This window comes from Mustelus asterias, chromosome 4, assembly GCF_964213995.1.
Source record: "Mustelus asterias chromosome 4, sMusAst1.hap1.1, whole genome shotgun sequence".
Lineage (NCBI taxonomy): Eukaryota > Metazoa > Chordata > Chondrichthyes > Carcharhiniformes > Triakidae > Mustelus > Mustelus asterias.
Window position 1 is genome coordinate 24,229,883 of NC_135804.1, and position 19,392 is coordinate 24,249,274.

Below are 19,392 nucleotides of genomic sequence, written 5' to 3' on the forward strand. Positions count from 1 at the left end.
TCTGTCCATTTAATTAGCTTTGCAACCGCGATGAGACACTGCAAAAGCTACGGAATGACTTGCTTACAGTGCAGCACCAGTGCGAAACCAAGCGCAGACAAGTGGAAAGTTGTGAGGATAGTATTGATCAACTGACCCAACAGTTGCATGTTGCACAAGAAGGCCTATCTGCAAACAGAGAACATGTTACCCAGTGTGAGGAGATCATTCGCAGCCTTCGGGATCAGGCCACAGTTCATCACAATGAGGTAATGTGGACACATTTATTTAGCTGTAGATTGTAATTGGTGCGACAGAATGTTTTCCCTTCTGTTACTTATTATTTCTGACAGTCACTTTTTATTCAGTAGCATATAGAATTTAAAAATTATAGAATCAAAAATCCCTACAGTGCAGAAGGAGGCCATTCGGCCCATCAAGCCTGCACCGACAACAATCCCACCCTGTCCCTATCCTTGTAACCCCACATATTTATTCTGATAATCCCCCTGACACTAAACGACAATTTAGCATGGCCAATCAACCTAACTCGCATATCTTTGGACTGTGGGAGAAAACCAGAGCACCTGGAAGAAACCCATGTAGACATGGGGAGAATGTGCAGACTCCACACAAACAGTGACCCAAGGTCGGAATTGAACCTGGATGCCTGGCACTGCGAGGCAGCAATACTAACCACTGTGCCACCTTGCCCCCTCTGTTTCTGTTCAAAACAGCAAGACACAAATGCATTATGTCTGCATTACAACCACAGGGTTAATAAAGAATAGCATAAACAAGGCATAACATGTGATATCACTTAGGTCTTCTTGCTCCTTAACCCTAATGGAATGATTATAGCTAGTTACAAATGCACAACTTCACAATTTAACCCACTGACAAATGGTAACTTAGTGAATTGATCTGCAATTATGGTTAACCGTTTTTACAAGAGACAGCAGTGAAATAATAACTCAGAAGTCATGATTTTCCAACCCTATTCACCAAAATGTCTATCATCAAAGAATATTCTTCCCAGCAGAGCAAGCTATAATTAATCCCAATCTGAAGCCTTAAATGATGATCAATAGCTCACTTGTCAATTGTGTTCTATTTCCAGCATGACAACAAGTTGTTTCACCAAGAACAAATTGTCAAAAAATCAACCAGTGTAACAAAATCAGATGAAACTAAATTTAGTCCTTGAAATCAAAATTAAACATAGCATTTTATAATAGGTCTGGCAGCATCTGTAAGGAGAGAAAAGAGTTGACGTTTCGAGTCCAGATGACCCTTTGTCAAAGCTTTAACAAAGGGTCACCTAGACTCAAAACATCAGCTCTTTTCTCTCCTTACAGATGCTGCCAGACCTGCTGAGATTTTCCAGCATTTTCACTTTTGATTTCAGATTCCAGCATCCGCAGTAATTTGCTTTTATTTTACAATAGGCGTCTAATTACAAATGTAAAGAAAATGGAACCAGTTTCCTTCCTAGGGGACTTTCACAGTAACTTCGATGCAGTGATAATGTAAGCCTACTTGTGACACTAATAAAAAAAATAAACTTCTGGTGATCTATTTCTGTCTATGTTCCTTTCAATAGCTTGCTCTCCTGTTGTGGTCACAGATTTTTTGGGGGATAATTGAGACAAGAATACTTTCAATTCTCTTCCTTGCCTAAATTGTAAATTCAAATCCACCTAGGTTCATAGAATCAAAGAATCCGTACAGTGCAGAAGGAAGCCACCCGGCCCATCGAGTCTGCACCGACCACAATCTCAATCAGGCCCCATCCCCATAACCCCACGCATTTACCCTAACCAGTCCCCCCGACACTAAGGGGCAATTTAGCATGGCCAATCCACCTAACCTGCACATCTTTGGACTGTGGGAGGAAACCTGGACGAAACTCATGCAGACACGGGGAGAATGTGCAAACTCCACACAGACAGTGACCCAAGCCAGGATCGAACCTGGGTCCCTGGCACTGTGAGGCAGCAGTGCTAACCACTGTGCCACCGTGCTGCCCTTGCCATTATTCTCTCGACGAGGAAAAGACAAACTATAGAATGCCACCAGATCCAGCATATGTGCAACTGTGATTTGCTCCACATAATGACTGAATTACAGTAACAATCAACAACAACTGCCTGAAACCAATTAATAATGGCACATTGGTTAGCACTGCTGACTCACAGCGCCAGGGACCGGGTTCGATTCCCGGCTTGGGTGTCTGTCTGTGTGGAGTTTGCACGTTCTCCACGCATCTGTGTTGGTATCCTCCGGGTGCTCCGGTTTCCTCCCACAGTCCGAAGATGTGCAGGTTAGGTGGATTGGCCATGCTAAATTCCCCCTAATGTCAGGGGGACTAGCTAGGTTAAATAGGTGGGGTTATGGGGATAGAGCCTGGGTGGGATTGTGGTCGGTGCAGACTCGATGAGCCGAATGGCCTCCTTCTGCATTGTAGGGATTCTATGAATGGTTGCAAATTGAAACCTATTCTCTTTCAATAAATTTTCAGTTATGTGTGCAGTGAAGGTCATAAAGACACGAATACTTGAGCTTTGTAACATAGAAAGAAATTATGGGAGCGATTTTCCCAAAAATGCTGAATTGGCGAGAAAACTGGTCTAGATCACGACTGTTTTCTCAGTGCAACTTCAGACCCGAATCTCCCCACTCTGTGCAATGTAGAGGTCACAATCGTGAATATCATTAAAAACCCGGGAGGCAGGGCCTATCTGCGCTGGAGTCTGACAGCTCTGGAACTCTGTCAGTCTCCCCGTTTGCTGGCCAGCTCAATCGCTGGCCAGCCCAGGGCCCCCGCAGTGCTGCCCCTCCAGCCCTCCCGCCCCCCCACAGCCCGATCGGGGCCCCACGACAATTCCCAGGCCAGCCCCGACCACCCCCGTCCAGGAGCGCCCCGATGTCCAGCCCCCAGCAGTGGCGATCCCCTCACACTCCTCACCCCAGCAGCCCCCCCCGCCCCGCCCAGCAGACCACCATCACCACCGCACCCCTCCACCCTCCCCAATCGCTGGCCTCCCTCCAGCCCAAACTGATCCCCATGCAGAGTAGCAGTGGGACTCCCCCACCCCCACCGATCACCCCTAGGCCCCAGCCACAATAGGCCCCGCCCCCTTGGCACTGCCTGATGCCCAATGGGCAGTGCCAAGGTGCCCATGCCCAGGGGGCACCATCCCCCTGCTGCCCGACCCCATGGGGGGCCCCGATTTCCCCCTCCCCCTCACTCCGGCGAGGTCTTTCACTAGTTCCCCGAACGTGGGGAGCTACTCTAAATCCCGCCGGAGTGAAATACTCCTGGCAGGGTAGGAGATGCTACCCGACCCGGCAAGTTCCGTGCCGGGCCTGATAATCACATATAAAATAGATTTAAAATACATTCTAAAAAGATTTAAATCACTTACCTCTCTTCCCGCTGGTTTCCAACGTGGTCTCAAGTGCGACTGTTCTCCGGCTCTGAAACGCATGCGCGAATCCCGCAAAATAGCCGGCACATGCATCTCCCGACCCAACCCGCCAGAAAATTTGCGGGTCGCAATGGGAGAATCACCCCCTGTATTGCATGACAGAAGTTGATGAGCCAAATTAGACAGTTAAAATAACAACAAAATTTCCTTTGTATTTTACAAGTAGAGAAAATCCCATCCTACCACATCTATAAAAATAACCTGGGCAGGATTTTGTGTTTCGTGTCCTGGGAACAGTCCCAACATAGATTTTGTCTTGATTGACCAATTAGTATCCAGAGTGTGAATCATTGTCCAACTAAGAGTGGTGGCTGGTCCTTGAAGCTTGAGTACCAATGGGTGGCCCTCCAGCATGGAAGGAACTGCAACTCATTGTTGTAAGTAAAGGAAAGAGGGTTTGGAGTGGATAGCACAATCCTGAGGGCCTCTTTTGGCACTTTTAAAACTCCTGTATGAAAACATAACCACAGCTGCCAGGCCACCCAGTTGGAGGGAGACTGACTCCAAAGGAAGGCCTGCTGCCACAGTAGCACCCCCGACCAAACCTGCAGCACAGCCAATAGGTTCCTGCCCACTTATAGGTCTCATAAAGGGATCAGTAGACAATCGAAAAGATCAAGGAAATTTGGGCACTTCGTACTTTTACACATAACTCATTTAGGCCTAAAATTTCAAGATTTTAGGCCATGTAGTTAATTTTGTGCTCTGGGACATGTATGTCTGTGGCTGGTAATATGAAGGAAATTCTAAGCCAATTTTTACTACCCTTACCAGTGGCAGGATCTTCCAGTCCAGCTAGTGTCATTGGAGTTGGAATGGCTCGCCACGACGGGACCATAATATTTCACCTAATACTTTTTTATTAACGCAAGCAACATAAATGAATTCCAATATTAGAGAAAACCTCAGTGGTTGGTAAACTGATGGAGAAGATCCTGAGGGACAGGATATATGAGCATTTAGAGAGGTTTAGTATGCTCAAGAATACTCAGCATGGCTTTGTCTAGAGCAGATCGTGCCTTACGAGCCTGGTGGAGTTCTTCGAAAATGTGACTAAACACATTGACGAAGGGAAGGCGGTAGATGTGGTTTATATGGATTTTAGCAAGGCGTTCGATAAGGTCCCCCATGCAAGGCTTCTAGAAAAAGTGAGAGGGCATGGGATCCAAGGGGCTGCTGCCCGGTGGATCTAGAACTGGCTTGCCCAAAGGAGTCAGAGAGTGGGTATAGATGGGTCTTTTCTAAATGGAGGTCGGTCACCAGTGGTGTGCCCCAGGGATCTGTTCTGGGACCCTTGCTGTTTGTCATTTTCATAAATGACCTGGATGAGGAAGCGGAGGGATGGGTTGGTAAGTTTGCCGACAACACGAAGGTTGGTGGGGTTGTGGATAGTCTGGAGGGATGTCAGAAGTTACAGAGGGACATAGATAGGATGCAAGACTGGGCGGACAAGTGGCAGATGGACTTCAACCCAGATAAATGCGTCATGGTCCATTTTGGTAGGACAAATGGGATGAAGGAGTACAATATAAAGGGAAAGACTCTTAGTACGGTAGAGGATCAGAAGGACCTTGGGGTCCGGGTCCATAGGACTCTGAAATCGGCCACGCAGGTGGAGGAGGTGGTTAAGAAGGCGTATGGGGTGCTGGCCTTTATCAATCGAGGGATTGAGTTTAGGAGTCCGGGGATAATGATGCAGCTATATAAGACCCTCGTCAGACCCCACTTGGAGTACTGTGCTCAGTTCTGGTTGCCTCACTATAGGAAGGATTTGGAAAAGATTGAAAGGGTGCAGAGGAGATTTACAAGGATGTTGCCTGGATTGAGTGGCATGCCTTATGAGGATAGGCTGAGGGAGCTCAGTCTTTTCTCCTTGGAGAGACGAAGGATGAGAGGAGACCTAATAGAGGTGTATAAGATGTTGAGAGGCATAGATCGGGTGGACTCTCAGAGGCTTTTTCCCAGCGTGGAAATGTCTGCTACGAGAGGACACAGGTTTAGGGTGCTGGGGGGTAGGTACAGGGGAGATGTTAGGGGTAAGTTTTTCACACAGAGGGTGGTGGGCGAGTGGAATCGGCTGCCGTCAGGGGTGGTGGAGGCAAACTCACTAGGGTCTTTTAAGAGACTCCTGGATGAGTACATGGAGCTTAATAGGATGGAGGGTTATAGGTAGGTCTAGAAGGTAGGGATGTGTTCGGCACAACTTGTGGGCCAAAGGGCCTGTTTGTGCTGTAGTTTTTCTATGTTTCTATGTTTGTAGCCCTCTTGATATTCCTTCATGAGACTTGCTTGAAAATGTATGCCTTAAAGGGAATCACGTGCTTTACAGGAAAATTGCTTTAACTCCAGTTTATCTATGATTTGTTTTATGTGTAAACATTATTATTTAACCCTCCCAATAAAACTCCTTTGATTTTATACTTAAGCTATATCATATCAACAGTGCAATGTATTATAATCAATTTGCATTGCCTAATGCCTTAAATGTAATTACAAATAGCGATATTTAAAAGTTTATAATTAGGCTGAATACTTAACTTTTTTTAAAAAAAAATGATGAAGTAAGTACAAAGGATTTACAATTAAAAAGAAACCAAGTTTAAACTATTCAACTTGATATTTTTAATCCCTGAAAGGGTTATGTACATTGCTGAAGATTAAATGGACAATTTTCTAATGATACATTTTTAATACTGTACGGAAGGAAAATAAGTGATAAACAAGAAATGTTTTTTTTAAATCAGTCAGTGCCATGTTAAAGGGACACCATATTTGTAGCAGTATTTGGGAAACCTTTTTTTCCTTTGTTATGGAACAGCAAGGCTAAGCATGCATTATTTTGTCACAGTAACATCTGCACATAACTGATAGCACTTAATTGAATTCTGAGTCTGCAAGAAGAAAAAAGTTTGTCAAGCACTTCCACGATGCCCCTTAACCTGAGTGTCTAATGTGTTCTTATACATTAGTTTTCTTATTTATTATTGTGCAACCTTTCGATCTTTTGCTGCCTTTCCATGTCAAATTTATAGATTAATAAGTGAAATGAGAACAGTTTATTCACTGACATTAAAACAAAGATTGATTAGGTAAATTCAGGACAGCCTGAGCATTGAGATCATCAGATAGGATAATGTGTAATACTGCACCATCTGGAAGGTAGATGACTTGCAACTAGGGACAGTTCAGATTTGTGCAGTGAGTAGGTATTTAAATATAGATGAAGAAGAGATGCAGTCAACATGCATATTTCATGAAAGAGTGAAATCAGAAGATCCTCACTTCATTAGAATTTGAACATTTCTCTTGTATCTTTCTTTAAAGGATTATATTTAATTAAGTTAGATGCATGGAAGAAGAAGCCCTCAGCTTGGCTGTGTTACATTAAAATAAATTGTTGTGGTACCATTTTGTATTATTTTCCTGAACCAGAAGTTAATGAGATTCACTTAGGTTTTTTTTGTTATTGAGTAGACTTTATAGGGCTCACCACAGTCCATTTAAGAACGTCTTGCTTTGAAAATGATAAAATGTGCTAAAGAGTGATGGGTGGCAATCATCAGAATATATCCTGCGAGTCTCAGTCAATCCCTGCATTCTAGGATTTCTCTCCTCCATACCCCTTTGCCTTATTCTCTCTCCCCATCTCCAAAACCATCTCAAAATATACTTTTTTGACCTCATCTTCTGTTACTTCATCTGATAGCTGTTTGTGGGACTTTACTGTGCACAAATTGAATGGCATATTTGCTTACAAAACAGTGGCGGCACTTCAAAAGTCATTCTATGAAGTATGGAGGAGATGAAAGGTGCTGTACCGATGCAAGTTCTTTCTTTGTCTCCCCCAAACACCTGCCTATCATGGTCCTCAAAACACTTTCATATATTAAAAGTGCTATGCAAGGCCAAACTGTTTCCATTCTTTCATATTTCTGTCTCTTTTTTTAAATGCAAGTCATTGTTACCAATAATTTTACACCGCTCAGATATTTCCATTCTTCTGAGGTGGAACCTGGGCATAGAAACAATGGAGACAATGGAATCCTGATGATATATTCCAATAACTTGCCCACAATGGATGTTAAATTGGCGGGTCTGTTATTGCCTGGTTTCTCCTAACCTTATTTCTTAAATAATGGAGTGACATTGTCAATTTTCCAATCCAAAGGCACAATGCCTAAATCTAGAAGGTTTTGAAAGTTTATGACTAAATGCATCTGCAATTTCCTTACCGATATCTGGTGGAACCATCAGGTCCTGGAGATGAATTTCTATTATTTTTAACCTATATTAAACGTACTGTTATTCTCATTAATTTGTTTCTACGTCATTTTGTACCATGGAGTGATGCCCTATTCCTACACTGTGCAAACAAATACAAAATACCCATTTAACAAATCTGCCATTTCTTTATTATTCTTTGTAATCTCACTTGTATCCATTTTTAATGAGCTCACATTCCCCTTTACTACTCTACTGCCCAATATATTTTTAAAGTTTTACTGTTAGATTGAATCACTCTGACGAGTGTTTTTCTTAATATTGTGCCTTTGCGCCTCTTAGTACTTCTATTCTTTGTTGCTTGTTATAGCTTTCTTAGTCTGCTGGATTTCCTCTTTTACATGTATTTGTATAACCTTTACTTTTCGCTTGACGTAGTCCCTTACTGCATTTATTGATAGTGGTTGTGCAACCACACAATTACACTACCATACCATCTACAGCACAGAGTACTATGAAAGCATTATGCCGTGTCTGGGTAGACAAAAAGTATTGTAGTAGAGCAATAATGCCACAATGTGCAAGGTAAAGTTATTAAAATGGAAGGGTTACTATTGTATAGAAGGATTACTATTGTGTAGTAGGGTAGAGTAGGGTATTTACACTGGATTGGAGAGATACCAGGGTTGTGATTCTGAAATGACAGTCTGATAATGTTTTGGGATAGTAATGCTACTGTGTGGTTGATTTGTGGTGTATTTGACAATTGTACTGCGGAAATGTCACAGTATTACAGTAATAGAGGGCTAGTTATGTGAAAAAGAATGGTGGTTAAAGTGGTTTTAGAAGTACGGTTATGTTCCTCTCAACCTGCAGGTAGATAGCCAATAGAGGAAAAATCCATCCAAATTATACCTAGTTATAAAATTAGGCTTTGAAATTGCAGCTAGTCTAAAAGATACATCCCTGGGGATGTGCGGTATTGTAAGGGTTAATCTAATGAACTTTAATTAGGAGCAAGGCTGCTTTTTTTTGGCTTAAGTGACTTAGAATTAAAGCTGAAAGGTAAAGTAATAAAAAACAAAATCAAAATCAGAGATTTAAGTTTAGTCGACAGCCAAACCAATGACCCATTAAAAAGCTTCTGTGAAATCGGCATTTTTTGTGTTATCTTGGATTTTTGTATTGATTTCAAAGCAAAAGTTATTTGACTATTCAATTTGCAAATATGTCATCAAGGTACAAAGCTTACATTTGTCACACAAAGTCACTTGGATATAAGCAGTATTGATTTGTGTTCCTGTTAGCTGAGTGAATGCCTGGAATGTTTCCCTTCATAGTTCCTTTCTGTAATAAAAGCAGACTGGAGGAGCTCTTGGGGATTTACAGAAGGTGACTATCATGTTTTATGTTTGTGGAAGCTGAGGTTGATTTTTGTATGTTTTTGGCATCTTAATGTGACTGCCATGATCTTTACTTGGCAAAGGCTTGTGTTCGTTTAAATTTTTCCAACTTCAATCTAGCCTATCACAGTCAATTCTAATCAAATCCTAAAATTGTGAAAATTTGAAAAAGAAAGTATGTTTTAGAAATGCTCAACAAGTCAGGCTGTGGCAAGGGAAACATAATTAATTGGGGGATTTTAACCTGCCAGAGTGGGAAGAGGTCTACAAGGGCAGCAGGTTAATGCACCAGAAATTGCCAACATGTCAGTAAGCCAGCAGAAACCCAGCGACTTTTGCATTTATCAGAGCGTGGGAAACTCCCATGAGACAGGTGCGTCTGAGATATAAATATGTTAAGTGTCAATTAAGTGTAGTTTTAACCTAGGATTCTGCCTTAACTCTTCAGTGCAAACATTTTCAGAGTTTCCTGGAATTCACCAAGTAAAACAAGAGCACAGCAGGGATTGACAGAACTGAGCAATTGACAGACAAGAAAGACTTTAAATACTGAGATATGACAGCTTGCCTCCATGAAAGGATTTTGCTCACAGGAGTTGTTATGCAAGTGTGCTTTCATTGATTTGGGGGTGATTTCCAGGACTTGGTTTTTTTTTAGTTTTGATCTCCACTTCCCAGCTGTCAGCCTTCACAGCAGCATGGGAGCTGTTTACGTAGCAGGAGTAACAACAACCTTCTCCTTAACCACCCACCACAGGATGTGAGCATAAAGCTCCAACTTGCATGAGGCAAAGCGCCCACTAAAGGGTATACAGGCAGAGAGAAGATCAGTTTTCTGAACTTGACTGAGCGTGAGTTCCTCAGGAGGCTCAGACTTTGCCATCAGGATTGTTGCTGATGTTTGCTGCCAAGTGGACCAGCTGGGCATGCATTGCCAGTTGCCGTCAAGGTCACCAGAGCCTTTAATTCCTTCTCCTCAGCATTATTCCAGGGTTTTTCCTGGTGATTTTAGTAGAATCTCACAATCTGTTGCCCACGTGTGCATCTCCCAGGTGACCAATGCCATTTTGCCAGGGTTAGAACCTGTGTCCAGTTCATTGCTGATGAGACTAGTCAGTAGGAAAGGGCTGGTTTCCCACAGGAACAAAGAGTCATGGTTTGAACACATGTGACAATGAAGGTTCACTTAGATCACCCAAGAGTGTTCATTCACCAGAAAGGATTCCACTCCATTATTATATGCAAACACTGAAACATTATCATGCACATCTCTGGACGATACCTCACAGCTGCCTTCACCCTGCACCAAATAAGTCTCCCACAGATAATCACAAATCAAAGCAGAGTCAGCAGGGGCTCCTTGGACACAAGGTGGCACTTGATGCCCGGGAAAAGGACAGCCAAGATTTGTAATTGAGCAAGTCATTAGGTTGCTGAAGATGCAAGGCAAGTGCCTGGCAGTGCCCTTTCGGATGCAACAGCAAGTTTTTCTGGAATGACAGTGGATTCCTGCAACTTTAACAATATTGTGCAGTAGCAAGCGGGAGGCGATGGCCTAGTGGTAGTATTACTCAACTATTAATCCAGAAACCCAGATAATGTTCTGGGGACCTGGATTCGAAACCCGCCACTGCAGATGGAATTTGAATTTAATAAAAAATATCTGGAATTAAGAGTCTACTGATGACCATGAAACCAATGTCGATTATCAGAAAAACCCATCTGGTTCACTGATGTCCTTTAGGGAAGGTAATCTGCCCTCCTTACCTGGTCTGGCCTACATGTGACTCCAGAGCCACAGCAATGTGGTTGACTCTCAACTGCCCTCTGAAATGGCCTGACAAGTCACTCAGTTGTAACAATCGCTACAAAGTCTCAACAAAGAAATGAAAGCGAACGGACCACCTGGCATCGACCTAGTCACCGGAAAAGACAACAGCAAAATAAACAGCCCTGTCAACCCTGCAAAGTCCTCCTTACTAACATGTGGGGCTAGTGCCAAAATTGGGAGAGCTGTCTCACAGACTAGTCATTCTCACGAAATCATACCTTACAGATACCACCCAGACACCACCATTACCATCCCTGTCCCACTGGCAGGACAGATCCAGCAGAGGTGGCGGCATAGTGGTATACAGTCAGGAAGAAGTTGCCCTGGGAGACTGTAACATCGACTCTGAACCCAATGAAGTTTAATGGGCAAGAAACCTCTTACTGGTTACAATGTACCGTCCCTCTTCGGCTGTTGAATCAGTATTCCTCCATGTTGAACAACACTGAGGGTGGCAAGGGTGCAAAATGTACTCTGGATGGGGGATTTCAATGTCCACCACCAAAAGTGGCTTGGTAGCAGCACTACTGATCGAGCTGGTTGGGTCCTAAAGGATATAACTGCTAGACTGGGTCTGCAGCAGGTGATGAAGGAACCAACAAGAGGAAGTAACATGCTTGACCTCATCCTTACCAATCTGTCCATGACAGTATTGGTAACAGTGACTGAATGTACACCTCGCCGCTGCAAAACCAGGTTTCATCTCATTTCTCTCATTTTTCAAATCGCACGAATAGTTAAGAACCGGTGTTCAGGTTTCCCGTCCAGGATTATGGGATGCCCTCACATTGAACATCAGCGGAGCTCATTACACTAGGTACCAAGAGGACTCACACGACTCTTAAATCTTGAGTCTTTTGCAGTTGCCACGGACCTTTAAAGGTCCTCAGCGCATAAAGTGTTACTCCTCTGTGATATGTGGTACCCCCTAAAGACATGATTAATGATGGCTGTTTGTTTTCCACAGTGTGCATCTGAGAATCATAGAATCCCCTCACTGCAGAAGGAGGCCATTTGGCCATTGAGTCTGCACTGACCACAATACAACCCAGGACCTATTTCCGTAACCCCACATATTTACCCTTTTAATCCCCTGACCACCAGGATCAATTTAGCATCACCAATCAACCTAATCCGCACATCTTTAGAGAAGAAATACAATGGTGCACATTCAGCCACAAAGTCCTCAATAGAGCCGTTTATTGGCCCCTTAAAGATGCATTTCCAATGTTTGGACCAATGAGGTAGGGCTCTCCACCTAGGGTGTCCCACATCATTGCTATTTGGTATGCCCTGTACAATCTAATGCTGCAGAGAGGAAATGTTTTGCTACAGGGAGTCATGTCGGGACTAGACGTTTCCTCAGACAAAGAGGACACCGAAGGGGATAAGAGGGACAGGTTTCAGACGAGACAAAGAACAAAGAAGAAAGAAAAATACAGCATGGTGGGTAGTGCCAAGGTGCCCTCTGGGCAGTGCCAGCATGCCAGGCTGGCACTGCGTAAGAGTCACCCCCCTGCCCCCGACCTCCCGGGAGGCTTCAATGTCCTCTGTCCCCACCACCAGCCCACATCTTGATGCTGAGCCCCAGGATACCATCAGATGCAATGATCTGTCATACGACAGCATGGGCACGAAGCTGAGAGTTATGTTAGCATTATCATCACAGGTTGATTCAGTAAGACCATCATGTGATTATTGACAAACTCTCATTACCCTGCATTCATCAGAAACCTACCAAATTTAGATACTGCATCGCCTTGGCATCTGGGAGAGCCATGGCCCAGTCAGTTCTAACACAGCAGTCAGTGATAACCTAATCCCTTCAAAGATACAGATGAGCACTCAGGAGATATGCCAGACCATTGCTTTCATACCGTTATAGTCCTCGACATTGTCCATCTCACAAAGGTCAATCTTTAGTATGAACTCTAAGAGACTGATTGCAGAGTCATGTTAACAAAATCCACATCGTTTGGCATTCTATGACCTCACAAAAAGATTCTGTTCAGCAACAATAGACAGCCTTTCAGGAGCAAAGTATTATTTTCTGAGGTAATTTGGCATTTCATCAGGATGAACACACCCTTAGAGACTCCTGGGTGGATGGCCCCAAGCAGTCTGTCCAATGCTTCTCCTTCTTTTGGGTGCGCAAGAGCCCCTCCCTGACTGCTTGAGGAGAAGGGGCACCTGGAGGGATGTCAAGGCGCTCTGTTCCTCTCTCACCTAGATACTGTATGGGTAGAGAATGATGGTGGTGAACCTGTGGAATTCACGACCTCAAAAAGTAGTTGAGGCCAAAACATTGTGTGATTTCAAAAATAAATTAGATATAGCTCATGGGGCTAAAGGGATATGGGGTGAAGGTGCGATCAGGATATTGATTTTGATGATCAACCATGATCAAAATGAATGGCGCAGAGCAGGTCAGACCAGAAGGGCTGACTGACCTTCTCCTGCTTCTATTTTCTATGTTTTTATGTGTTCAGGTCTGAGTGCAAATCTGGTAGAAACTGCTGAGCCTGGGTATCCAAGGCAGCCACCATCCTTCCCATGGAGACTTTGATGTGCTCACATGCCAGAGGCCATGACATCAGACAGAATTTGGACAGACCCCTCCATCCTTCATTCCAGTCTGTTGATGGTTTCTGATCATTTTGTCCAATGTTCCCCTACCTGCCTTTGCATTGCCATCATTTGTCTTCGAGCCCATTACAGAGGCTCATCTTCTCTCTTGGACTCTATGATGTCTTGGTCTCCAGCTGTCCCCGACTGTCACTGCCTCTGCCTGCTGTGAATTTGTGTCTGTGAGGTGACCACCAGATTATGAATCTGAGTCTTCTCTAAAACTAGTTCCCACTAAGGTGCATGTAAGGTGCAGGTGAACGCAGTGATGGGTCTTTCTCAAATGGTTGCTCTGCTTCCTCTTCTGACATGGCTCGGGGGCTGGGTCTAAGTGCTCCGGAGGACATCTTTCTCATTGTCTTGCTCATGGCTAAAATAGACAAAAGAGACAGTGATTGACTGGTCTACCCCTACACTATCCCTACTCATTGTCATTGTCTGCATGCAGCTGATGGATATTGGATGGTCCCGTGCAGGCTTGTTAGGGAGGCCAATTTCATGTGTCATGCAAGAGTGATCTCTACCCTCTCCAGCCAACTCTATGGTCTGCTCCTCATACTGTTAGATGCACTGTAGCAACTCACAATGGTCCTTTGACAACACCTTCCAAACCTGAGACCTCCCCAGTCTAGAAGGACAACGAACACCACTACCTGCAAGTTCTCCTTCAAGCCACTCACCATCCTGTCTTGGAATTAATCATCATTCCTTCATTGTCAATGTGTTGGAAAGAGCTAAAAGGACAGCTGTTGCACCTCAGAAAGGCACCTCGGGTTGGATAAGTGACATTGGACATGTTTGAAGAATGGACCAGAGGGGGCCATCCCTTTAGTATGCTGAAGGAGAGGGAGGACCTTGATAACACTTATGTGACCCACGGCAACCACATCTTCAATAAGTGTCTGCAGCTTGAGGAACTTCAGCTCAAAGTTGATGACCTGGAGTCTAAACATCAGAGATTGCAATACATCAGGGAGGTGGAAAGTTACCTGGAAACTTTGTTCCAAGAGGCAGTCATACCCCTTAGGTTAGGCTCTTCACACTTGGTCCATGGTCACAGACAAGAGGACGTGACTGAAAGTGGCAGTTATAAGGATCCAGAAAGTAGCAATGGAGGAGGAGCCCCAGCCCTTGCAATTGTCCAACAATTATCAGGGTATGAAGACAGAGTTGGCTAAAGGGGAAAAAGAAAATAAATAGTAATGCGATGCAGAAGCAGTTGCAGAAAGTTTAGTCAATATTCCATTATTCTCAAAAATATTTTCAATTGAGAAAGAAAGATGCTACAAGAAGCACCATCTGTGGTTAATTAAGGAAGTCAAGGATGGTGTCAAATTAAAAGAAAAGATATACAATGATGCAAAGATTAAGGGTAGGCTAGAAGATTGAGAAAACTTTAGAAACAGGCAAAGGCTAACTAAAAAAAGGGAGAAATTAGAGCATGAGAGAAAACTAGCAAGAAAAATAAAAACAAACAGTAAAAGTTTCTACAAGTATACAAAAAGAGAAATGAGTGGCAAAAATGAGTTGGTCCCAAAGAACATACACATATACGAGCATCTGGATTAAGAGCTGAAGTAGGTTATTTGTCCCCTCGAGCCTGCTCTGCCATTTGATAAGATCAATTGTGGTCTCAACACCACTTTCACACCTCCCTCTGATAACCTTTGACTCCCTTATTAGTAAAGAATCTTATCTAACTGCCTTAAAAATATTCAATGACCCTGCCTCTACCACTCTCTGGAGAAGAGAGTTCCAATGACTCATGACCCTCTGAGAGAAAACATTTCTCCTCATCTTCGTCTTAAATGGGACACTCCTTAGTTTTAAACTGTGACGCCTATTTCCAGTCTCTCCCACAAGGGAAAATATCCTCTCAGTATCCATTCTCTTAAGTCCCCGCAAGATCTTATATAGAACATAGAACATAGAACATTACAGCACAGAACAGGCCCTTCGGCCCACGATGTTGTGCCGACCTTCATCTGAAACCAAGATCAAGCTATCCCACTCCCTACCATCCTGGTGTGCTCCATGTGCCTATCCAATAACCGCTTAAATGTTCCTAAAGTGTCTGACTCCACTATCACTGCAGGCAGTCCATTCCACACCCCAACCACTCTCTGCGTGAAGAACCTACCTCTGATATCCTTCCTATATCTCCCACCATGAACCCTATAGTTATGCCCCCTTGTAATAGCTCCATCCACCCGAGGAAATAGTCTTTGAACGTTCACTCGATCTATCCCCTTCATCATTTTATAAACCTCTATTAAGTCTCCCCTCAATCTCCTCCGCTCCAGAGAGAACAGCCCCAGCTCCCTCAACCTTTCCTCATAAGACCGACACTCCAAACCAGGCAGCATCCTGGTAAATCTCCTCTGCACTCTTTCCAGCGCTTCCACATCCTTCTTATAGTGAGGTGACCAGAACTGCACGCAATATTCCAAATGCGGTCTCACCAAGGTCCTGTACAGTTGCAGCATAACCCCACGGCTCTTAAACTCCAACCCCCTGTTAATAAAAGCTAACACACTATATGCCTTCTTCACAGCTCTATCCACTTGAGTGGCAACCTTTAGAGATCTGTGGATATGGACCCCAAGATCTCTCTGTTCCTCCACAGTCTTCAGAACCCTACCTTTGACCCTGTAATCCACATTTAAATTAGTCCTACCAAAATGAATCACCTCACATTTATCAGGGTTAAACTCCATTTGCCATTTTTCAGCCCAGCTTTGCATCCTATCTATGTCTCTTTGCAGCCTACAACAGCCCTCCACCTCATCCACTACTCCACCAATCTTGGTGTCATCAGCAAATTTACTGATCCACCCTTCAGCCCCCTCCTCTAAGTCATTAATAAAAATCACAAAGAGCAGAGGACCAAGCACCGATCCCGAACACCGGGAAGGACTGAACACCGATTTATATGTTTAAATAAGGTCACCAGTCATTCTTCTGAACTCCAATAGATCCAGGCTCAACATTTCCTCATAAGATAACTGGATGTCTTTGTACATGAATCACAAAAAGTTAACATACAGATACAGCAAATAATTAGGAAGGTAAATGAAATGTTTACCTTCATTGCAAGGAGGATGGAGTGTAAAAGTAGGTAAGTCTTGCTGCAATCATACAATGGAATGGTGAGTCCACACCTGGAGTATTGTGTCCAGTTCTGGTATTTTTACTTCAGGAAGGATGCTCCTGCATTGGGAGAAGTTCAGAAAAGGTTCACTAGGCTGAACCTTGGAATGAAGGGATTGTTTTATCTGGGAAGGTTCAGCAGTTCGGTCCTATGCTCGTTGGAGTTTAGAAGAATGAGAGGTGATCCTATTGAAATTCTGAGAGGACAGAAACAGAAAATGCTGGAAAAATTCAGTGGGACCGGCAGCATGTGTGGAGGGAGAAATAGAATTGATGTTTCAACTCCATATGACTCTTCTTCAGAAGAGTGGGTGGAAGATGATGACAATGGGATGGACAAGGTCAAGGGCCCTGTTAAGAGATTAATCCTTGTTTGAGGAAAAGGGAAGACATATTGGAACCACTGGTTTGAAAGTTGAAATTGTCTAAAATATTGGAGATGATGTCATTGGACGTGTATGTGGGTGAGGGATTGGGAAATGCTGGATAATGATGTGCCTTTATATTTTGGCATCCACTTGTGACATCAAACACCCCAGGTTAGATAAGCACAGGCAAGGTATAGAATGAAGTTTGCTTCACCCTGACACGATGTTCCTCAACACAACCTTGTAAAAGCAGCACAAGTGCCACTTTTTCCAATTGTCACTCATTCCCCCTGAAGTATCTGAACAAGCATCAGTTTCTACCAAGTTACAGAAATTTTGTACAGGTGTTTCGACTCACTTAGGTCTGGTGTGAAATAATTCATTTCTCATAGCATCTCTACACTCTATAGAGAGTAGAGACTTTGATCTTGTGATCTCAGTTGATTTTTACTTACATATTTGAGGCCTAAGGACGGTTCAGAAGCTGTTACTACAGTACCCACTAATTGCACCCCCCCCGCCCCCCACCACCTCCTCCACTTCCACTGCCTCATATATATGAACAGCTTGATTTCAATCATTGCTGCATTTCCCAAAAGGTGTTTTTTTTATGGTCCACGTCTATTTAAATAATTTGTTTTAGTCATATTAAGGACTGAATGTTTTGAGAAACCCATTTCTTAATATAAGGGATCAATTATGAGGGCAATTGTCCCAGAAGACTGCACTGCTCTAGCGGAGAGCTGATTTAAGTATTTAAATGTTGATTTCCATTTCATTAGTGGGCCCAGGACTGAGATCTCTGGGCTTGCTAGCCTCCCCACCCCCGCACCCCCGCTGGAGTGAAGGAGGGCCTTGGAGGCCCTTAGGGGTCAAGACTGCTGGCGGGTGGGGGAGGAACATTGGGAGAGGTCCGGGAGGCCAGCGACCGGGAGGCCAGCGATCGGGAGGCCGGCAGTGCGGGGCCATTGCGCATTCGCTGACCCCCACTATGACAGATTGGCACATGCACAGTGGCCCACTCAGCGCTATGCTGCCAGCCTCTCCAGCGGGAATCAGCACCCCCCCCCCCGGATTGTCAACGTGAATTTTGCTGGTGCACTCTGCAGTGATCAGAGTGTGGGAGATTCATTTTGAAAATCCTGCTAAAAAAACAGCGGGAATTACTCCTGTTTTTACGCGAATTCGGCACTTAAAAGGGTTTTGGGAGAAACCCGGCCTATGTGTCTAAGATATCATTGCATAATTGACTTAGACCAGGCAACCCCATACTGATTGCTATCCCTGTTCTATTGCACATACTTTAAATATCCTAAAGTGAGACTATATTTTATATCATTCATAAGGAAGAACTCCTTTGCTTTTGACACGCTTTGCTTATTAGCCTTTCTCTCACTAATGAAATAACCTTCAGATTGCGATGTGTTCTTTGAGCATTATGAACTTAATGCAAACATTTTTGTTTATCACGGGTTTATTACACAGCATTGGAAGTGATTTCACTTTAGAAGTAAGGATAGGTATGTAACTTTAGAACACCATGTTTCACCATGAGCTCGATTTTTCTAGTTTCACCAGTAAAATAAGTTTACATGTTTTTGAAGCAAAATCTCTGCATTTTAAGACAGGTGTGACATTAAAACCTTGTTAACATTCTATTGGAGGTTATCTGAATGGTGCATTTATAAATTGTGTTTGCCCTGAAGGTAACACAGAAAGATTGATTTTTCAACCTTGCTTGGTTTTGATTTACATCTTTAGATTACCTGGGTACAGAATGGTTTGGTTTATTGCATGCACTGTTAAAGTCTGTGCTTGTCTGCTGATTCATTTAATCAACCCAATGCCTTTACCATTGCGAAAACAGGTAGAACTATGAAGGAAGAAACCAATGCTCAGCTTGATTAGTTACAGCAGGCTGAAATAATTCTAATACTTCCCACGCCTAATCCTGAACTGACCCATTGTTTTTCATTTAGGAATTTATAACTGCATGGGCTTACATTCTGTTTTCCCCTGTAAACATCCAGTGACAAATAACAAAAACAGTGATTATTACTTGGTTGAATCACTACAGCAAGCAAGCAGAAATTATTTTGTTCTTTAATCATATGAAGGACTTGCTGGTTTGGTGATATTTATACAAAACTAAAACACAATAATTTAACTCAATTGAAGAAGCCTGTTCCTATGCTGTATTGTTCTTTGTTCTTTAAGTACTGTAAATAATGCCAAATGGCAGATTGTGCCTGAAGCAGGCTGCAAGCCAGTGGAGAGATCACTCCAGCTACTCATCCATCCTCCCTCGATCCTCAAGGCAAATT

The 19,392-nt window shown here is 43.5% G+C and overlaps 1 protein-coding gene across 1 annotated transcript in view; it reads left to right on the plus strand.

The window, feature by feature from the left end:
- The window catches only part of LOC144493045 (uncharacterized), a 275,407-nt gene that overhangs the window by 105,380 nt on the left and 150,635 nt on the right, over nucleotides 1-19,392 (plus strand). The window contains exon 13 of the mRNA XM_078211881.1: nucleotides 18-248. Within this exon, the coding sequence (XP_078068007.1) occupies nucleotides 18-248 (231 nt within the window). The remainder of the gene's footprint in view (nucleotides 1-17; nucleotides 249-19,392) is intronic.